The sequence below is a fragment of the Pangasianodon hypophthalmus genome, chromosome 28, assembly GCF_027358585.1.
Source record: "Pangasianodon hypophthalmus isolate fPanHyp1 chromosome 28, fPanHyp1.pri, whole genome shotgun sequence".
NCBI classification, from domain to species: Eukaryota; Metazoa; Chordata; class Actinopteri; order Siluriformes; family Pangasiidae; genus Pangasianodon; species Pangasianodon hypophthalmus.
The window spans coordinates 1,993,549-2,017,262 of NC_069737.1; the positions used below are offsets into that span (position 1 = coordinate 1,993,549).

Genomic DNA, 23,714 nt, shown 5'->3' on the forward strand with positions numbered 1-23,714 from the left:
CACACACAGCACACACTCCAAACACACACACAGCACACACTCCACACACAGCACACACTCCACACCGGCGCCGGTCTCTCCGTCCTCACGGCCAATCCGAGGTCACGAGACCCTCAGCAGTGCAGAGGAGGCGAGTGAGAAGAGAGGCGCGGTCAGGAGGAAGGTCAGGAGATCTTCACACGTGTGCGTAATGTGTATCGATGGTGTTTAACAGCGAAGCCGCATGTGGAGGCTCTGATCCTGACACCCGGTTTTATTCATAACGACACGGAGCACCATGACGACAAACTCACACTGGATTCTGAACAGCGGTGTGTGTTCATCATAAAAATAACAATTATTTCAGTTACAGGCAGAGCTTTACGTAACGAATACAACACTTCCACAACATTAAAGGTAACTATAAACAGATAAAAATATCATGTGTCAGTCTTTAATAAATAAAAAACTGCAATCGTTGGAAGGTTCCTGTCATAAGAGGAATAAAACACTTGTAGGGAAATAATCAGCAACAGGAAGGATAGTTACTTTTACCACCACGAACCATTACAGCAGTTTATTTATTACAGAACAGTGCTGTACTTTTTATCCGGTTATAGTTGCACAGTGTCTGAGAAACATGTTATTTCCTGTTCTCACCTAAGCAGCTTGTGATGTTACTGAGAAACGCAAAGCGTAAACTCCTCTGTGTCGTGAAACATAAAGTTACAGCTTTACCTCTGACTGTTACAAAACGCTGACACTGGAGACTCCTTCCATAACGTTAAATAAACTTCTCCTTACTTTAAGAAAACTTCACCGTGTGTAAGTTGTTAAAATGAATGATAATGTATGATAATGAGTGCATTAATACACTGTACGTTTGCCTTGTGTGCTGCCTTTTAAGAAAAGTGGGTGGAGTTTAACAGCTCCATAAGAATATGGCAAGGGGCGGAGCTAATTGTGTAAACAGGAAGTTGAAAATGAAGAAACCTTGATGAAGATCCACTGTATGGCATTTTTTTTACCCTGAGGTAATTTTTAAAATATGATTTTAGGCATCTGGAAAGAATTTCAAATGTTAGAAACAATGCTGAAGAAATCGTATCTTTACGATGGTTTGCTTCCAGAACATTTCTAGCACGAAAATAACGATGTGTTTAAAATTTGCGCTTTTTATATTGGAAGACAAAGACAATTCTTTTGATGTTCAAGTGGTTAAAGGCTTGAGAACGCTGTTGCTAGGCAACTGGGAAATATGCTGCTAGGCAACTGGGAAATAAGCGAGATGTATTGTGGGTGTGAAGACGATGTATAGCGGAGCGACAGTGGAATATCAACATTCGAATCACAAACTCGGCAAGAGATTAAAAATAATTAGACTTCAGGATAGGGCTGGACCATGTGTCAAAAATATTCTATCATAATTCTCAAAAACATTTTTACAATACACAATACGAATCATGATACTGATTGATTGATTGATAACAAACTGCCAGCAAAATATTAACGTTGACCTAAAAAATAATTTGTTTTATAATGTCTTTTATTTTTTATATTTAAAAATTTACATCCGCACAATTTGTTACATTTTTAATTTACATTTGTAAAAAATTGTTTAAAAATGTTTGCGAATCTAAAAAGTTATTTATTTATTTTATTATTATTATTATTTTTTTAAATTTTTTTTTATAATCTGTACCTATGATTTAAGTAAAAAAATGTAACATCACATCGCCAACTTCCAATCCATTTTTTATTTAATTATTTGGGGAAAAAAAAGAAGCTATGACGATATGTATATCTCAGAAAAGTGTCCTGTGATGTAATTTATCAGGATATGGGTATCATATGGTCACATCTCTCAGTCCCGCTTCCTGAAGTCAGTAACGGCTCAAAGAAGGTGTTTTTTTCTGTGGAAACTTAGTGGAAAGGTTTATACAGAAACTGTGGGGAGTGAAAGGTGTATTTTTGTTTTTGTTTGTTTTTTTTTTTGTTTTTTTCGCTAGGGGCTGTGATGTTCGTGCACTCGCTGTACTCGGACACTGAGCGAAATGAACTCACGTCGAACTCGTTGAGGGCGGCGGCCAGCTCTCCGATGCCGGCGTGCCCGTGCTTCTCCTCGGTGGGGGACGTGGCCTGGGCGGCGCTGGAGATTCCCCCGATGGCCTCCTGCACCTGTTTGAAGACGTAGTCTCGGTTGGCGCGAGTGGCCGCTACGTCCGGGTGCCGCAGGAAGGCCTGAGACGCCGTGTACAGCATGGTGGCGTTTTTCTTCAGAGCCCCGCGAGCCGCCGCCATCTCGTCCCGACACTGAGGATCCTTCAGCTCCTGCACCACCCACACAACAACACACACACAATGATTCTGCCTCTCCACTGACACTGGAGACTCCTTCCATAAACGTGTTGTAATTTGTTTTTTCGTACCTGCTGTCTGCGAGCAGCGACGTAGTTCAGCTTCACCATCTCCTTCCCAAACTCCTTAAAGCGGTTAGCAAGGTCCTGCTCATTGGTGGCGTTTTTCACTGCCTCGAGAGCCTCCTCCACCTCACACACACACACACACACACACACACACATACACACAATTCAGTTCCAATTAAGTTTCAATTAAGATTCAGTAAATGTATCATCTTTAGGAAAATGTTTTGCAAACTGATTTCATAATTAAGATTCATGAGCATGAATGTCACTCTCTCTCTCTCTCTTTCTTTTTCTCTGTCTCTGTCTCTCTCTCTTTCTCTGTCTCCTAAGTGTGAACATTAATTCTGCTGCAAATCACTTCCTAACTTTCAGAAATGCATTTAAAGCCCATTTCGCTAATTGTACTGAAACTCATGACAGATTTTCAGGAGACGAGAGCCGGCCGTTTTTAAATAAATGTGCCAAAGAAAACTTTAAAGAGAAGGGAAAAAAAAAGAGAAGAATGGACAGTAAAAAAGAAGAGAAGAAAAATAAGAAAAGAAAAGAGAAAAAGAAGTAAAGTGGAAATAAGAGTAAAAAGAAGATTAAAAACAAGAAAATTTAAAAAAGAAAAGAGGAGAGAAAAGGCAAAAAGATATGATAAAAGAAAAGGTAGGAGAAGATAAAAATAAACAACAAAAGGAAAGAAAACAGAAAAGGAGAAGACAAGAAAGAAATAGTAAAAAGAAGATAGAAAAGGAATACAAGAAAATAAATTTAAAAATAGAAAAGAAAAGAAAACAAGAAAGAAAGGAGAGAAGAGAGGAGAAGAGAAGAGAAGCGAGTCTTACGATTTTGAGGTGAGCGAGCAGTCTCATGACGTCGGCCATGTCAGCGAGGATGAGGAGGCGAGTGACGGCGGAGAGGAGAGCGCGAGCAGCTCGAACCATCGTTCCTCTCTTCACTGACGAACACGGATCATCAGCGAACTCTGAGGAGGCCACACGCATACTCTCACCTGAGAGAGAGAGAGAGAGAGAGAGAGAGAGAAACAGAAATACAGGTGTTAATTTTGTAGATTGTCTCAAAGAAGAAAGGGGAATGTAAGAAGAAAAGGAAAGGAAAGAAAAGAAAAGGAGTAGGACAGGGCACAGCAAAACAGTGAGACAGTGGGACCGCGAGACAGTGAGAGAGTGAGACAGTGAGAGAGTGAGACAGGGAGACAATGAGAGAGTGAGACAGGGAGAGAGTGAGACAGGGAGACAGGGAGGGAGTGAGACAGGGAGAGAGTGAGAGAGTGAGACAGGGAGTGAGTGAGACAGGGAGACAGGGAGGGAGTGAGACAGGGAGAGAGTGAGAGAGTGAGACAGGGAGTGAGTGAGACAGGGAGACAGGGAGGGAGTGAGACAGGGAGACAGGGAGTGAGTGAGACAGGGAGACAGAAAGATATCCACAGATCACACGGTGGGTTTTTCTGAGTCTCCTGTGTAAGTGAAGAAAGATTTGTTCTGTACGCAGGATGAAATTAGCCGAAGCCGAGTGAAGCCCAGCTGGAAATCAGATTGGATAATAGGATGTGGAGAAGAAGACAGAGGGAGGAGAGGGACAAGGAGAGATGAGGACTGAGCTTTAATTCTGTGACCTTCGGAGGGTGAACGAGTGATTACGAGTGGTTAGGAGTGATTACGAGAGTTTATTCAGCATCAGAGATATGACAAAAAAAAATCAGTTTACAATACTGAAAGACACGACATGTATCATCATGCTTAGGTTTGCTAACAAACCGCTAGAAAATACAAAAACAAGCAAAAAAAAAGAAAGAAAAACAGTTGTGTTCCAAAAACAAAACAAAAAAACAAAAAAAAAGGGGAAAAAAACAGTAGTGCTTCCAACCAACTAACCAACTAACCAGCCAAACAATCAAAACAGTCGTGTTACACACTAAAAATAAATTTTAAAAATAAATAAATAAATTACGTTTGTTCCAGATTCAAATTATTTTCACTTTCTTTACTTTTATGTCTTGTGTAACAACAAAGCAGGTAATAAATTTAACCAAATTTGTACCAAATAAATAAATAAATACATTATATACAGTTCAGGTCAAAATTAGTTGCCCTTAAGTAGATTTGGAACATTTTTCCTAAATTTCTGTCCAGTGTTAACATCATTCCTAAAACTTTACAGAGTAAAACATCAATTATCAATTAAAAGGCCCCCATTTGGTGCATTTTGGCTTTTTAAAAAAATCTTCAAGATTGCTGTGTAACAAATTTGGGGTCATCAAAAATTATCAGCCCATGTGAATTCTTCTATGTAGCAAATTTTTAGCTTTTAAACCACATCTGAGTTGATGACTCTATCAATCAATCAGCACTGAACTCTATGCAGACTCCAGCGAACAGGGCTTGTGGCATTGAGGACGAGATTGAGAGACACCACTCTTACATTCTTTTTAACAAGTAATTTCATCATGCCAAAAAGCAAAGAAATAAGTCTGGACCTCAGAAAGAAGGTAGTGGATGTCCATCATAATGCTATACTGCCATTTCCAGCTGTTTCACGGTGTCTAGAACAGCTGTATGTTGCATCATTGCAAAGTACAAGGAGACACATTGTGTTAGAATCAACGCTGAGCGTAGTCGCAAGTGCAAGATATCTAAGACTTTGGGGAGGAAAATCATCAGAAATGTCATGAAGAACCCCCGGATCTCTGAGAAGATGATTGTTGCTGGACTGGCCTCTTCTGGACTTGATGTTTCAAGGAAGACTGTTGTGAGAGCTCTTCATCATAGAGGGCTTCGAGAAGGTCATCGCCCAAGGAAAGTCCAATGCTCACACAACGGCACTTCAAAGCCAGACTGAAGTTCGCCTGTGAATATTTAACACATGGGGATGAGTTTTGGAAGTCTGTCCTTTGGTCTGTTGGAGCTGTTGGGGCACATGGTTGTTGCTTTTATTTGGCGAAAGAAAGGAGAGGCGTTCAACCCTAAAAACACAGTTCTGAGAGTTAAGCACTGTGGTGGGAGTGTAATGCTGTGGGGCTGTTTTGCTGCTTCACAGAGAGGGAACCTTGTTGAGGTGCATGGGGTCATGAAGAAAGAAGATGACGTTGACATTTTGAAGGACAACATGAAGAAATCTGCTGCAAGTCTGGCTTTAGGTCGCCGTTGGACCTTCCGGCAAGACCATGACGAAAGGAAAAATCCAAGACGGTCCAAAATTTTTTGAAGGACACCAAGGTCAAGGTCCTGGAGTGGTCCTCTCCAAGCCTCAGATCTCAATCCTATTGAGAGTCCATGGCAGGAGCTCAAGGTTAAGGTCCATTCTCCAAAACCATGTAATTTGGATGAGCTGGAACAATTTGCCTAAGAGGAATGAGCTGAGATCCCTCAAGAGACATGTGCCTAGTTAGGGACTACAGTAAGAGGCTGCTTTCAGTTGTGAGTCAGAAAGGTTACACTATTGACGATTAATTGTGATAGGGTTTATAATTTTGGTCTTGCATTTTTGTTTTTTCTTCTTTCAACTCAGTGAATCAGTAAAATATCTTCATCAAACTTCGTTGAGATTTTGTCTCTGTTTTTTTGGAACTAATTGTACTATAAACACTTTGGTCATTTCCTTGGAAAAGCTGAGGGTTTTGTTCAGTGTTGTAAAGGGGCTAATAATTGCGACCTTACCTGCATGTATGTGTATATTTATATAATTGCTAGAGAACAATTGTTAGAGAATATGTCAAAGCAACCAATTTTCCTTTTTTTTCTTTTTTCATTGTTACAAGTTTGTGAAATCCAGCCAAAAACAAACACACAAACTAATTAATTAGTAACTAATTAATGAATAATACGTTAATAATAATTAATAAATCAATCAAATAATCATAAAAATGACAACATATTAGCATGTCACACCAGTTTTCACCACAAAGAGGCACTGCTGGGACAGCTTTTCTCACATGATAATAGCTAATAGTTATTGCAAAAACCTGTGTATGAAAGGCATACAGATGGAAGTGCAGACAGCCAATCAGATTTCAGAAGATTGTGGGCGGGGCATGTTTGGCTGAGACTGTACGGAACTGTACAGCGTGAGTACGCAAAACACGGAAGATTTCTAAAATCAAACAGTGCATCACTTTTACTATACAGCGACACACTGCAGTGAACTGTGTGTGTGTGTGTGTGTGTGTGTGTGTGTGAGATAGAGTCAGTAAGACGAAGTTGATGAGATAGCAGAGCTGGCAGCTGAGTCCTGACTCAACATCTATCTCTCTCACACAGACACACACACACACACACACACACACACACACACACACAGAGAGAGAGAGAGAGAGAGAGCGAGAGAGAGTCCATACAGGAAATGAGAAACAGAAGCTTAAAGATGACATTATGTTTGTGCAGTGTTGACCTTTGACCTTGTGAAAAAGTGCAAACGTAGCTTAATTAAAGAAAACCTTCAAGCAGCATCATTACTCAGTGGCCAGAAGTGAGACACACACACACACACACACACACACACTCAGGGGGGAGGAGAGGGCTAAGAGTGTCCAATACAGAAAAAATATAAACCACACGCTACTGAAGATAAACAGTGTACAGGAATCATATGGACAATTTCCCCCAGTTTGCTTTTTTCTTTTTCTTTCAATTAATTTTCATTTAAATTGAAGAAAAAAATCCATATTTTTTATTGTTTTCTTTTTGTCTAATTTCAAATTCTTTTTGTAAAGCACTTTGAAATTATTTTTTAAATCTTTTTTTATTTTGTGTTTTTTATATTTATTTTTCACTGGCACTGAGGCTGAAATGAGCAGATCTATTTTCTCTTTTCCCCTTAAAACATTTCTATTTGTTTTCCGTTCAATTTTATTGGTTGTTATTTCACATTAAAAGTGGAAAAAGATCAGACATGGTTTATCTTGGTTTCATTTTTCACAACAAGGTGTGGAGACTTAATATATTAAAATATTACCTATATGCATTTTTTTTTATTTTTATAGATTTTATATTAATATATTTTCAAGTAAAATATAATAAACATGCAGAATTAATCTGTACTACAAATGATACTATTACATGTCAGTCATTAAATATTATAGAACTATTACATGTAAATCTTCAACGCTGTTTAATAGAGCATCTAGTTCACTACGTAGGGTCCATAGCAACATGTTGCACCCTATGTAGTGAGCATATATAGTGAATAAAAAGCTCTTTGGGATTTATATACATGTTAGAGATGAAAGAAACGGTTTAGTGATTTTTCTTTGCTCGAGAAAGGGACAGAATTTTCGCAGTATGTCACTGATGTGTTATAAACACACAGTGTAGCTACTGCTAATGTTCACTTTGTAGCATTACAGCCTTATTAATATTCAAATTCACTCGAATATGCGCATTAGTACAGAAGCCCGGGAGAGTGTACGCAACTAAACACACTCCCAAATGTAAAAGCATTACACACTGATTTAATAACCAACTCCACACATTATTGCTCCACATCGCTCAAACATGGAACTCACGTTTCAAAAACATTATCAGAATTCCAAATAATTGAGTCCAAATGACAAATTAAGAGTTTAATTAAAGGTAAAACCTTCAATACAAACATCAGATAAGCTGAACATAAGAAAAGAGAGCTATAAGAGAAAGGTGTACGTTATGAGAGAGCTGCTTGATGGTGTGTAAGTGCCGTACTGCTGCTCTGCACTACACACTAATGGAGCTTTAATTGAATTTTTGGAGGAGAAATGTGTGGTGAGCGACATAATGGGCCTGAAGAAACACTTTGTGCTGCTGGAACGACGTCTAATTTCTGAGACTGAAAGAAAGAAAGAACTGATAAAAAGCAAAAAAAGTCAAACGTTAGGGTCTACACCCCATGTAGTGAGCATGTATAGTGAATAAAAAGCCTTTCAGGATCTGAATTAACGGCGTATTAGAGACATTACCGTGTGTAGATCAAGACAAATCCAAAGGTTTTGATAAAGTGATAAAATGATTGAGGCTGATGATAAAAATTTAAAAAGGAAAAATTTAAAAAGGAAAGGTGAAAAAGAACTAGGGAAAAAATTAAGAAGAAAAATAGAGAGCTAAAAAAAAAAAATAAAGAGCTGTAAGTCGGAAACGTTGTGTTTATCTAATTATAATGAGATAAACAGATAATTCCAGGCTAATGTAATCAGAGCTACTGCAGCACGGGCTAGCTGCTTGCTAAACAGCTCAATCAGAGTAAATGGAAAAAGAAATATATAATATAATATAATGATACTAAATAAAACAAACAACATCTCTGTATCTAAATTTGTATTTAAATATCTGTATCTGTATTTGGATTTAAACTGGCCTAAACTATTATTATTATTATTATCATTATTATTATTATCTTTATTATTATTAGATTTTTGGGTCCCTAGAGGACTAGTTGTTAGGCCGGGTTCACGTTCCCCGTCAGGGAACCACGTGACATTGTGCTCCTAATCTGTGTCAAATCAAACACGCGTCCCAGTGATCCTCTGCGGCGACCCCTAACGGGAGCAGCCGAAAGAAGAAGAAGAACTGAACCACTGAAAAATGCTAGGGGAAAACAACAAAAACAAACACAAAAAAGATTTATAGATAATTAATTAATTAATTCTGGCTCTGACAGCTTAATCCTGTTCATGCAGTTATTATTTTTGTTAGTATTAAAAAAGAAAATGTTGGATCTATTGTCCAAAGTATAAACAAGTTATTCTGTTTGTCTTGAAGGCTTCATATCTGACCGCTTGGCCACACCCACATGAAAAAAAACCCTCCCACTCATGCAGAACCTTTAGAACCAGCTTTCAGGTCACTAATTAAATTAATGTGCTTTAAGCTCCAAGCAGATGGCACAGTAGTTTTGGTTCTTCATGCCATCACACAGCTCAGGAGCTCAGGTGAATGAAAGCCCAGAACATCATGAAGAGATCCTTCACCTTGCTTACGGACTTCCTCCACAGCGGTGATGAGCTCCTCCTTCAGGTCCTGGCTGTCCTTGGCGATCTGCTCGCCCTTTTCCAGGAAGTTCTGCGTGGCCTGCTCTACAGACATGGCCAGGACGTGGGCCTTCTTAGAGCGTCCCTTCTTCTTACTGGATGGTCCTTTGTTACTGGTGTTCACCAGAGTGGTCACCTGTGGGATGAGCCGAGACTGCAGGTTAAAACTAGCAAGATTAGACAATTTAACAACTTACTGATATCAATTAAATTCCTTTAACACGTTAAAAACAACACAGTCACAATGAGACGACATTTTTTTTTTACTTTTCACACCCCGTCTCTTTTAGACAAGCTGCTTTTCCACACTTTGCGTAGCAATGCTGAGTGGCAGGAACGCAAATCTCAGAAGATTAGCCTGTTCAGCTTTTCCCGCTAACGCCGGCTCCGCGTGGAAACGCCTGGTGTGATTTCTGTATCAGCCGTGTTGCCACAGTATTTAATCATGGCGTAACAGGGCTTGCAAAACTGCGAAGCTCTTGGCAAGATCTTTACGGTTAGAGTAAAACCGCAACATGTTCCCAAATGTCAGCTTTACAATAAGAAGGTGCTGGTTAGACTTATTGCTGCGAATGTTTATGAATGTAAACACAATGTCATTTAGAAAAAAGCCAATGGTTTACATTTCTTCTCAGAAGTCCTGCAAGCTAGCGAATGTTAGCCAAATAGCTGTAAATGCATGTGATTATACGAAAAACAGTGACTTATGATTTGCTTTTCATGCTGAGGTCATTAACATTTATTAAAATACTGCCAAGTTGCATCAATTTAGCTAGCTATCAGGATTGCTCATGTTAGCTAGCCGGCTAAAGAAAATATGAAAAAAGACATGATACATGATAATAAATGAAATGATTTTCATCAGTTAAATCTTTACTGAGGAAACGTAAAACGTAGGAGAGCGGGTGAAGTCAGGAGAGCGTCTGATGTGAGCGTTACTGCATGGAACCAGTAGATACGAGCGTTTATGATGTTAACGAGCTTTAAAACGAGCCTGTTATGATGATGTAAACTGAAATGCTAACCAGACAGAAAGAAGAACGTTCCAAATACATAATTATGTCTATTTTTTTTCTTTCTCATTTTAAGGTTAAATAAGCCACAGGGGAAACTGGAATAGCTCTATTATCGTTTTTTCCCAATTTTGTCGTTCATTCTCAGTACATTAAGAGGTAAAAATCCCATTTCGCTAAATTGTCTATTCTTCCAGCCAATTATAAAAGAAATGAAAAAAAAAAAAAAACAAGACCAGAGGGTATGTGCTGAATGCAGGCTAATTAACGACTGCACACTGCTTATTCAAAATGTGGCCCTTTTTTTGAAACATTATCTCCTTAAACATCAGTTTTAAATATATTTTCTAGTCAATATTATTTAATTGCTGTTGCATTTTAAATACTGCATATTTCTATTATTTATATGTTTTATGTTTGCTGCAGTTTATATATAAATATATAATATTTCTATATGTTCTAATTTTGCTGTATTTTTTTATATATTTCTTCTATTACATCTTTTTTTTTTATTGCTGCTGTTTTGTAAAAATTGCTGCTGTTTTGCTGTTTTCTATTATATACTATTTTTTAAAATGTGCTGCTTTTTTTAATAAAGGTTTTTTAGTATATAATTTCCATGCTGCTTTTTAAATAGAGTTTTTATTAGAGCTCCTGAGCCTCCATTCGCTGGTTTCCTTTTTGCTGAACTGTTTGTTTGGGGAAAAGCTAGAAACAGAGAAATTCACTTCTATAGTCTTCTTGTACACAAAAGTAAAATCATGATAATGATTAAAAAGTTTGATTTAAAATTCAAACTAACACGTCTGAGTGTACAAAATTTTCCAAAAATATCTTCTGGGATTTTTTTTCTTGAAAGATTAGTGATTATTTGGTTATGGGCCGCACCTGATGCAGCTCATCAAGAGCCACAAGTCTTAAACATTTAAAGAAACTAAACGGAAAAGCTTCCCATGCTAACTTCCTTTATCTATTTGTTTCATTCTTGCTTATTTCCGGACCAATGATTTGTTGTTAAGGCCATTAAAAGACTAATATTTTGCCATTTTGCCCAGGAATGCACAAACTAGATATACGTATATATGAGAGAGTGTTAGATATGCACTTCTTTTTCAACACACAATCTTTTTCAACTGATGAACACGGCAAAAAAATACATCTATAAATTCAACCCTTTCTGACCAATCAGATTCCAGAATTCAGCCGCGCTGTGGTTTAGTGTTGGTTTCCAGACTCATTTCATACAGGACAGGATAACACTCTGTAAACTGTGTAAAGGTTAAACTTTCTCAACCTTTCCGTTCAATCTTTACGTAATCTAACAACCTGCATCCCATGAACGCAGAGATGGCATGACAGCATTCAAAATTCCTCAACTCATAAGTCATTCGGCTTACTGTGATGAGACAACGTGTGAAAATCTGATTCCACAACACGCTTAAAGAGAGCGAGGGATAAACAGGAGACGGAGAACACATCTCCCAGCTGAAAGACATTCAATTTCATGCCCTTTAGACTAAATCCTTTTTTTTTTTTTTTTTTTTTTTACAGTGGCTTTGCTGCCGTTTCATCTCTCGCTGTCAGTCAATCCATCGCTGCTTCTGCACAATCCTGACACTGAACAGAAAGACAAATCACAGCAGCGCTGAAACGATGCTTATAAAGCAGCTGAGGCGTGACATGATGTGAGACTTTACACTCAAATCAGTCCTGATTTTAGAACTAGAAGAAGAAAATGTCCATTTAGAGAACCATAAAGACATGGTAATGTCTGAAATCATGACATGTGGCCAGAAATGAGGCAGGCTAAAATGAAAAAGTGTTAAGTAAAGCATAAAACACTTTCATGGTGTCATGCTGTAACAGTAAAATAATCAACAACTCGATGTCAGCTAGTCCTGGTCTTGGACTTGACAACATCGGTACTGACTACAGCTTTAATTAATAATAATCCATTTCTTCTGTCACTCAATGTGTCCGCTAATAGTAAATTTTGGTTGCTAAGCAACACAATGGGCAAAGATTAGCGTATTCTTAACAACAGATTCATGATTAGGAATATTGTTTGTATTAATCTGGACATTTCCAGTGATGGTACAAGACGTCAAGGCTGGCTTTATTTTTATAATAATCTCTCCATCATTAATTTCAGCAATTTCAGTCTTCTTATTTTTCTTTTCTTTTCCTCAATTCTGTCCATCTCTTCTTCTTTTCTTCTGAGAAACCACTGAGTTTCACTGCGTAAATCAAGTAAAACTGCAACTAACAGTGTAAAGGCTTGAGTAGTCTTATAAACAGGCAGACTTATAAATGCGCTCACTTCCCCTTTAAGGATTTTGGGAAAGACTGTTTTCCCAGCGTATTCCCTTCTCCTTAATCTTCTCAGACGTTGCCAGGTTCTCAGACAGCCGATGCCAGATAGCCGTCTGTATCACGCTGTGGGAAAGAGCCAGCGTCTGAGAAGGAGAAGGATTCACTGGCTGGCCGCTGTGCCGCTGTCCAAACAGTCAAAACCAGCACTAATCAAAGTTCCTCCTGATGCAGAAGGAATGTGGAGGAAAACAGTGTGGGTTCAAGATGCTCAAAAAAAATACAAGAATATGATGAAATGAGGAAAAAGAGGGAGGGAAGGAGAACGTCCTTGTACAGCCACTCCATTCCTCAGCTCCACTGAAGGAGCGGCTACGCTATAACGGGATTGTACAACAACAAACAAGAATCCTAATGCGAAACGCCTCCGTCTACTTCGTGCAGGAAAAAAATTCAAGAGAATTAAAAGAAAAAAAGCAAAACGAAAACACAAGTGCAGAATCAGAGGCAAAACACACAAGACAAATACAAAGCAGTTGATAAAGGTCAACGGAGTGTGTTTATCAGCGGCTAGTCTGAGTGAACATCGAGTCATACATCTACTATAGCATCTGTGTGTGTGTGTGTGTGTGTGTGTGTGTGTGGGTAATCACATTCATCATTTCCATCGACAGAATGTTTCCAGAAGCCGCCTGAAATGGAAATACTGAGATATAAACATACATCAACTATTGGACAGTTTGGTAAAATATACAGCTTATATAACTTATTAAATACGATAAACAAATAAACAAACAAATAAACACATAAATAAATGGGGGAAAATATGCAACAAAGATTATGTTGTGCATTTACTTCTTTAAAATTTGTGCTTCAGATATTGTGGTTTTATTACTGTTTCCGTTATTCTTTTATATTTCTTTTATTATTTATTTTTAGTAGTATTCTATTTATTTGTTTGTTTATATATATATTTCACAATTTAGCCTATTTTCAGTTCTCCGAGTTCTCTTTCTAGAGTTTTTACTTCTGTACAGAGTTCTCCATGGCTTTTTTTTTTTTACAGTTCTGCAGAGTTCTCCTCTCAGAGCTCTACAGAAAGCTAGTTTTTCATTTCAGAGTTCTCTTGAGTTTTTCCTTCTGGATTCTGCAGAACTTTTATTTTAGAGTTCTCCAGAGCTCTTACTTCAGTGCTCTCAAGAGCCACCTCCCAAGTTCTCACTTTAGATTTCTCACTTCTGAGGTTTCTCACTTCAGAATCCACACTTCAGACTTCTAACTGTAATTCAGTAGTGTTTCAGAGTTTTCAGTTTTCAGACTTCTTAGCTGAAAGTTAGTGCAGATTTCCCGTTTTAGTGCTCTCCAGGGATTTACATCCAAAGTTCTCACTTCAGAGTTCTCAGAAAATGAGCCTTTAGGCCATTTCAGAGTCATCCAGGGTTCTCCTTTCAGACTTCTCCATAATTCATACTTCAGACTCCTACACAACTGTGCAAAAGTCTTAGACACTATTTTTACTACAAATTTTGTTATAGATGTTTATGACTTCAGCATTATTGTGCCCAACAAAATGATTTGCTCGTATAGTAGTTTTATGCAGAAACATTCAGTTTTATTATTTTTGAAGGCATCTCTGCTTTACAGCATTTCTTTGCATGTGTGTCTAAGACTTTTGCACAGTACTGTTTCTCCGAGTTCTCTCTCTGAGTTCTCACTATGAGTTCTCTCTGAGTTCTCTCTCTGAGTTCTCTCCGAGTTCTCTCTCTGAGTTCTCTCTGAGTTCTCTCTGAGTTCTCACTATGAGTTCTCTCTGAGTTCTCTCTCTGAGTTCTCTCTGAGTTCTCTCTCTGAGTTCTCTCTGAGTTCTCTCTCTGAGTTCTCTCCCTGAGTTCTCTCTCTGAGTTCTCTCTCTGAGTTCTCTCTGAGTTCTCTCTCTGAGTTCTCTCTCTGAGTTCTCTCTGAGTTCTCTCTCTGAGTTCTCTCTATGAGTTCTCTCTATGAGTTCTCCCTCTGAGTTGTCTCTGAGTTCTGTCTATGAGTTCTCTCCAAGTTCTCTCTATGGGTTCTCTATGAGTTCTCTATGAGTTCTCTCTGAGTAGACCAGAGCGATTGTACAATGTCACATTTAATTAAATGTCACGTTAAATGTTACTGTTGATGCTAATTGCCTGAATCTTTAGACCAGTGTGAAAAATGAACGAAATGCGAATGTGCTAAGTGACCTTAACCTCCAAATGTGCTCTGTTCATTCCTGAGGCCACTGTAAACAACACTAGGCACTTAACCTTTCCTTCTGGACTGTGAAGAACTGCATCTGCACTTCATCACAGAGCAATAACACAATAAATGGTGACTTGTGTAATGAAATCTGCGCAGTGGCGAGTGAAGCGTCCAGTCGCAGGAGGTAATGGTACCAGCCCTGAAACACTACAATGTTCCAGTGGTAATTTCTCGGGGTAGAGTCTGTGACGATGCTGGCTGTGTCACATTTTGTAGCATTAAAGTTAGCCATGGGCAAAATGATAGCATTTATGGTTGAATCTCTCGTTTACTTTAACACTAAAGAGTGTCGTGTACATTACATGTAACTGATTCATTTCAATGAGCAGTGATCAGTGGATCATATGTAATCTCACTTCTAATGTAGGAGGTACCTGCATATCAATAATGGATGGATGGATGGATGGTTGGATGGTTGGATAAGTGAGTGGGTCAATCGGTGGATGGAAGAATGGATGAATGGGTGAGTGAGTGGGTGGATCAGTGATTGAATGAATGGATGGATCATTGGGTGGAAGGATGCACTGGGAGGGAGGGAGTGAGTGAGTGAGTGAATGGATGGATGGATGGATGAGTGACTGAGTAGGTATAGATTGATAAATGGGTTGATAGATAATGGATAGATCAATAGATGTGTGAGTGTTTGGATCAGTGTATGGATGGATGAATGGGTAGATGAGTGGGAGTGGGAGTGAATGGATGGATCGATTCTTTGAAGGGTGGATGAGTGGGTGAATCGTGGATGAATAGATGGTTGGATATATGGTTGAGTGAGTGGATGGAAAGGTGGATGATTTGATGAATAGATATATGGATGTGTAGAGTGATGAGTTAATGAATGGATAGGTGGATGGATGGGTGGTTGGGAGGGAGGGTGGATGGACAGGGCATGGATGGAAGGACTGAATTTGTTGATGGATGGATGGATGGATGGATGGATGGATGAGTGGTTGGATGGGAGGGTGGATGGATTTGTGATGCTACAGCAATCTCTCAGTGCTTCACAAAAATAAATATTACATCTCTGGAAAGATGTGTGTTTTGTTGTTTAGACTGTGATCACAAGAAGCTGTAAGAATTTGAAAAATGAAATAAACATTCATTCCCACATTTGTTGTCTTGTCATTTTCAATCACTGCTGCCATTTGAGTAGATGAATACTCAGCCCTAACAGATATACAGGTAGAGAGAGAGAGAGAGAGAGAGAGAGAAAGAGAGATCCATTATTATCTTGTCAGTAAGACCTCATCATTGTGTCTCTGCCTCACGGGTCCTGGCTTGATAATCCCTTCTATATGGAGTGGAAATAACATTTTTCTGCATACTCCAGACACCCATAAACGTCCATCTTGATTGAAAAGCCGGCGCAGCCTGAGCACAGAACAGAGTCTGCTAAAATGACACATCCACCCCATCTGCACACCACCCTCGAGTAAAGATCATCCATTTCCTTATAATATCATAAACTGTGTTCATAAACTCACAATATTTAAATGGGGAAAGTTCCTGGGATTCACAATTGGATTACTCACACGCTTAAAAGGTCAAATTTCTGGGCTTCTTCATTCGGATTTTGCAAAATACCAGCATGTAGTCCACTCCTCTGAGGTTGCCAGATATTTTCTTTTTCTATCAAGGTGGGGTTTTTCAGCAGAGTCTAGACCACACTTTTACAAGCCCTCTGAAATTCTGAGATAGAAAATGTGGACTGAAGATGATCACCCTTCACTTAATTCTTTAAGTGTACCGAGTTATGATACATCCCTTCATCAAATGGAGCAATGGAGAAAGCAATAAGGTGAAACCTAAGCAGGTAGAGCATCTCAGCACCATGCCAGACAGTCTCAAGCCATCCACCCACTCCAAGCTGCATCAAAGAAAAAAATATCTTCAGCAAGGATTCCAGCAAATCCTGGTTTCTCAGAAATAAGGCAGCAAGTGAGCATGCAAAGGTTTGAGATTAGACAACTCTGGAGGCATGAAAGTCAGGAGAAACTGCAGCTCTGACATTTTTGTCCTTGTTTATTCACACCCACATTTCTTATTACAGCATTTGGAGAAGGTGGACGAAGTTCTCAGGCATCAAAAACGCAAAAAGAGAGAGGTCTACTTACGTCAATCCATGAACATGAAAGCGTGACAGGTACTGTCAAGGCGCCTCAGATGCTTGTCGCTGTCGTCTTCCTGCCATGCTTTCATGTTCAGGGATTCTCTCTCTCTCTCTCTCTCTCTCTCTCTCTAAACTGATCCGATCCTCTTTTTTTATCACTTCCAGCCACATACATCATTAATTCATAACTCAAAAGATAACTGTCCTGAAATGATCTCAGGTCACTAAAAACACTCAGCAAGAAATCATCATCATTCTTTTGTAAAACATGATTAAAAAAACTCTAAAAATGGAACGGTCCCAGGACAGAACCCTGAGGAACAACATGCTCTTGATTTCTGGATTTTGATTGGTCAGAAGGTGTTGATTAATTTTCTATAACAGAATCTCTGACAGTCTAACAGGGACATTTCTGATAGGAGTTTCCAGTCAGAGCTAAAGCTGTAACTTTTCCCACACAGGAAAAAGTTTTCTTTTCTTTTCTTTCTTTTTCCAACATTTTATTTTCTCCATCCCTTATTTCTTGTTACCTTTTTTCTGCTCTTTTATTTCTTTCCTTATGTTTATTCCTTTGTGTCATTCACTGGTTTCTTTTTTTTTTCCAGGATAGAAAAGTTTGCACTTTGCAGTTTCTCTGAAACATAAACTATGTTTATTATTATTATTATTATTATTATTATTATCATCTCTTTTTAAGAAAAAAAAGAGAAGCTGGTGAGGAAATGACTGTTTATAGCTGCTATAATGTAAGTGAGAACAGGAACACAAAATGAAGTATAACAATAAATGTATTAATAAATGTATAAAAAGTATAATGTGACATTCTTTAATAAATAAAAAAATGTAATTGTTGGCAAACTGCTGTGGTATAAGAGGAATGAAACACTTGGCACAGGATGTGCTGCTTTAGAAAACTACTAGAAAAACTATGGTGGGTTAATCTGCAATCCATCTTAAATTAAAAACACCACACACATTTTTGCTTCATGTCATCTTTTGGCGCTCGCACACATATCACACACCGCATAAATTTTAAATCTTCCCACTCGAGCTCGAGTCTCTTCCTCCCCAGAAGAGAGGATAAACAACATGAATGAGGATTAGCTTAGCTTAACGCTGCCACTTTAATTAAAATCAGCAGTGTGACGAGCTAAAAGTGATGATCGCTAGTGACTCCGCTGGAGGAGAGGAGAGAATCCAGTGTCCTTAATGTCGCAGATTAGCATCATGACGCCGGCACTAAACAAACATGCTAACCTGGTAAATAGACATGACACCACTGGGCTTTAGCAGTGTTCCTGGCATGAAAGACATGGCAAATGTTAAAAAAAAGAGGTGAGTGTGTGTATATCACTGCAGTGTGTGAGCTTTCTGAAAACCTGCCTTATCACTTATCTCCTACAGAAACGGGTGATTTGTTATTCCTGCTCTTACTCTAACTATTACATGACCAGCCGACTGATGCATTATGCAAATATTTAATATTTCACATGCACAGTTTAAAGGCAGCGTTCGCAAAAACCTTCAGAAAGTGAATATGTAATGAATGCATACTGTTATTATTAATGTTACACCTTTATTCATATGTTAATTATTATAACTATATCGTTATTAACGACCATATACTGTTATGTTAATCTGTCTGCGAAGATATTAATGAACTTTCAATATTATTCGTGAGCCTATAATGTTAGTAATGGACATATAATGTCCATAATGTTATGATAATGAGCGTTTAATGTCATTAATGCAGCTATAATGTTTGGTTAAGGAGTGTTCAGTGGTATGATAATGGGCCTGTAAGTTTATTCAGAGCTTTCAGTAATATTCATGAGTCTGTAATGTAATATTAATGAGCCAATAATAATAATAATAATAATAATGGTACGTTAATGAATCTTTTATATTATTCGTAAGCCCATAAACTAATTAATGAGCCGATATTGAGCCGAAAATGAGCATTTAATGTCATTAATGGAGCTATAATGTTTTGTTAAGGAGCCTATAATGTTATTAATCAGTCTTTAATGAGGTTAATCAGCATGTGATATTATATTAATGAGCCTTTATGCTTATGCTAATAACCTTATAGTTAATGGACTTTAGCTAATGTTTATTACATGTTTATTTCATATAAATCATGACATTTCTGCCAACTTTTGCTACTTTCCTGGCAATTTTTAAATATTTTCAAAAATGTTTACTGCACATGCTCACTGTTCATTCAGCCACAGGAAAGCCACAGACTCCAATTTAAGAGCATTTAGAAAATTAATTAGCTCAACTAAAAATAGTAAAATATACTGTATCTTATACATTTTAATGTGCATTTTTTCAGTTTACAGAAAAACAAAAATCTCCATATTAATGGCTCTGTTTTAAAAGTAAAGACCCACTACTCTGTGGTTTTGAGCTCTAACAAAAAAAAAAAGCACTAAATGGTGCTACCAAAACAAAAAAGTGGGAAGATTTAACACTAGCTTATTGTATTAAATGGACTTAAATAGGTCAGTAAAGCCTGCTTGTCTTGTCGAGGCTTGTGTTTGTCACTTCACGTTAGCCGAGACGGGCGTGTGGGGCTCAGAGTAAGGGCTTTCTCTTTTTTTACCACCACAGAGGAAGAAAGCCAAGGTTAAAGCGACGGAGCTTTCATGCCACGAGCAGAAGATCAAACTCAGCTGGAAGGGTGAGGGTGTGAGATGAAGGTTAGCTCATGAACAGCTGGAGCTTGAATATGACAGAAAAAAGTCTCCCCGTTGGCGCTTTGCTCTGCGTCCTTCAGAAAACTGAATAACACTAGAAATAATACATGAGGCAATACTCATACAAAAAGACTCACAGGACAAGATATTTGGCTTTTACAGTTTTTACTTTGCTTGTGTTAATCATAAGGCAATAAATATGAGAGAAATTTCAAAGAAAAGCATATCAGTACAGATTTAGAGTTGAGTGCAAAAGTTTGTATACCCTTAGGCCATAATAAAGAATTGAAAGAACAAGATATTTAGTGTATCGAGCTTCACAGGCCGCAAATAGATCGAGAGGATCATGGTAACACTTCTTTTCTAAATATTTTTCAGCTTCAGGTTTTGGATTGTTTTCTTGCTTCAGGAAACTAACATTTGCTTTTGTAACGTGTTGCAAATTTTGCAAGATAAAATGTAAAACATTTAAACATACACATTTTTTCCATCTTCTCATTCAGAAACCATGGAAGGGTGTGCAAACTTTTGCACTTGACTGTCTATGAGCTCCATATTATTTGTGGAGCTAATTTGTCATGTACTGTATACACACACACACAAACACACACACACAGCCAAGAACCAGAGAGAGATTATAGAGATGATGATGATGATGATAATGTAATTTATGCGCAGAACTCAAGTGAAAATTCCAGAAAAAAAAAAAAAAAAACAGGCGAGGGACGGACGATGAGCCACTACTGCACCATGAGGACTTCAGGTTTATTATTCATGAGCTGGAATACTTAACGAGGCAACGCTGTAGTGCTCAAGGGTGCAGAGAAGAGCTGTCGAGTCAGTCGCAATGAAACAGGAACTATGCTTTCAGTAAAAAGAAAAAAAAATCTGATACCAAATTTTAAGAAAGTCATGTAGCATACGCTAAAATGGAGAGAAACTCATGATTTAATTATAGCGGAGGATAAAAAGTGTAACTGCTGGTAAAGAGAGTTCACAATTCGAGTGTTTTTTGAAAGGAAAAATAATAAAAACATTAAAGCAGAACCATTTTAGCCAGAAAAAGGAAGAACAAGCAAATCTTTTTCTCCCTTTCAATATTTTTTTTTAATTAATAAAATGATGTGTGTGTGTGTGTGTGTGTGTGTGTGTGTGTGTGTAAAATTTTGCATACATTATATAGAGTTTTTGGAGTTTTTTGTTTTTAAAATACAATAAAATTTTATATATATATAGCTCGTGATACATATTGCGTATTGTAGAAATGCCTTCGAGGGAACATTGTGATATGATGTTTTTGTCGAATCGCTCAGCCCCAGTCTGCAGTGGTTCAGTATGTGCTCAGTACTCACTCTGAAACTTTTAAATGGTGTTTGTGGAGAAAACGAAGCTGTGAATTCCACCAAGTTCTGCAGCACGACTCGTTCTGCTTTCCTTCACAGGGTGATTACATTAAAATGCGCTCAGATCTTCAGGCTCGGCGTTTCTATTAGACCAATAACACCACTAGCCCTGAGCCGGGATCCTCGGTGTTGAGTTGGAGATTATAAACTGGGATTAGTCTGCGAGACTGATATTTCAAAGCAAAGGCAAAAAGTCGCAGGAAAGCACCAGGAGGTCATGAGCAGGACGGGGCAGATGGTGGACTTGTGACCTTGGACGACTTCGAGTAATCTGATCATCTGGAGATATCAACCACAGGGGCAAGGTCTGGTGTGAGAAACAAAACTCTGATACTTCATGAATAAAACACTTTGCGTCATGCTGTTATAGGAAAATAATCAACGATGGTGAGGTGTGATGAAGCAGAGTCACCTAGATGAGGATGGGTTCCCTTCTGAGTCTGGTTCCTCTCAATGTTTCTTCCTTATATCATCTCAGGGAGTTTTTCCTCACCACCATCACCTCAGGCTTGCTCATTAGGGATAAATTCACATATTTACAATTTATTTTGATTTCATTTAATTTGAATGTATTTATCTCTGTAAAGCTGCTTTGTGATGATGTTCACTGTTAAAAGCACTACACAAATAAAATAAAATTGACTTGAAGTCACTGTTACCATGCTGAAGTTGATTATTTTCCAAAAACAGCATGTCCCAAAGTTTTTTTTATTCCTCTTAAACCACAGCAATCTGCCTACAATTACATTTTGTATTTATTAAACTACTACACATCATGCTTTTTATCCATTTATAGTTACAGATTATGTTGTGAAACATCTGCAAACTCTGTCATTCCCTCACCATCCTCTCTTTTTTCTCTCTCTTCATGTAAAGACAAAAAAACACAAAAAGTGCAAACCTCCGACTGCTCCTAAGCGCTGACACTGGAGACTCCTTCCTACCGAATCATATTCACCAGCTCAGCGATTACGCATTTCTCTGTGTTAAACAGCACTGAGTTTTTAATGAGTTTCTTATTAGCTTTAGATTATGTGCATAGCTATTAGGTTTAGCTCGTCTGTATCATCAGCGTTATTATCACGGTAGCTAGGATTTGAGAGATAACAGCACTGTTGTTAGTTAGCCTTATAGCTAACTTAGCTTATGTTTATCCATGTTCCTTGGTTCCTTGGTGAAATGGACACCAATTTAGCATCAGGACCTACAATCAGCTTTTCTTTTGTGAATCCTTGTTGACAAGAAGGTTAAATCACATACTTTAAGTAAATTAACTGGAAAAGTGGGCGCTTTCTACTTTAACCTGAGGGAGGAATTGAAAGCTGTACTTCAGCTTTGACCTGAGGACTTATTTACAGGAATAACTGCACTTTTGTGTGAACACAAAACACTGTGTAAAATTTCCTGTTATCTTTTCACCATTGCCATCACCATGGAGACCATCCTTTTTTTTATGCCCTTTATTATAAATATATTGTAGGTATGAATGAATATCTCTTGAATCTATTGTTCGTGTTTATTAAGTGACAGATGTTTCAAATCATAACGATTTTTTTAACACTGGAAAGTGTAGAATAGCTTTGGAACCTGAGAGAGAAGTGAGAAAAGCTTATATCTGCATTCTTGTGATAAAACAGCAGTGAATACGGCGCTAAGTTAACAGGTAATGTGTAGCGAGGTCTAAACAGTGCAGCGGGTTTGTGTTTCTTCTCCTGCAGCAGCCTTCCAGAAACACCGGAACCTGAAGATGACCTTCTGTAGTGTGGACGAGTCGACAATATCGAAATCAAAGCTACATCACTGTCAGAATTCTGTGTGTGTGTGTGTGTGTGTGTGTGTGTGTGTATAAATGCACATATGATGGATGTGAGAATGAGTTTTCCTATAAGAATACTTCATATCTGAGTACTGAGAAATTTAAAATGATTAAAGAAGACAATTTCTCCGATTGTAGGACGTCTGACTCCTGAAGGTTATGTAGGAAGCGTCTGAGTGACGGAGACGCAGCAGACTCCAAGGCGTCCTAACGAGGCTTTAAATTCATCTCAGTTCGTCTCGTCACGAGCGCTGGACGTGGCAGAGAGAGTAAACAGAAACTGGGAATCCATAACTGCCAAAAATAGCGTGTCCCTCTCCCTGCTGTGACTGTTTTCCCTTCTTCACTTCCTCCTGAAGCGTCTCCGTGGACCTCCTGCAGCTCCGCGTCAATAAAACACCTGCTGAAGGAACGGCGTGAGATGAAGACCCGAGGCTGTGCTTGAAGAAAAGCCTCGAGTGAGTCGTCACCTGCTGCTGCATGAGAAGCGCCGTTTCTCTGCCTGGTTTAGTGAATTAACAACGCTGATGCAGGAGGCAATCCTGACCGAGATGTTTTGGATGGAGGAGTGTGAGGACGGGAGGAGGAGTGTTTAACGACACACTTCACAGCTTCCTCCAGGGTGAAGAAGAAATTTTACACCAGATTCACAAAGATATACAATATACAATA

At 38.3% G+C, this 23,714-nt stretch overlaps 1 protein-coding gene across 8 annotated transcripts in view; it reads right to left on the minus strand.

The window, feature by feature from the left end:
• The window catches only part of ctnna2 (catenin (cadherin-associated protein), alpha 2), a 311,873-nt gene that overhangs the window by 268,246 nt on the left and 19,913 nt on the right, over window positions 1–23,714 (minus strand). For all 8 annotated transcript variants that reach the window (XM_026945340.3, XM_026945339.3, XM_026945342.3 and 5 more), the window contains exons 3-6: window positions 9,349–9,544; window positions 3,236–3,402; window positions 2,409–2,528; window positions 2,044–2,310 (exon numbers count right to left, since the gene is read on the minus strand). In XM_026945340.3, the coding sequence (XP_026801141.1) occupies window positions 2,044–2,310; window positions 2,409–2,528; window positions 3,236–3,402; window positions 9,349–9,544 (750 nt within the window). The remainder of the gene's footprint in view (window positions 1–2,043; window positions 2,311–2,408; window positions 2,529–3,235; window positions 3,403–9,348; window positions 9,545–23,714) is intronic.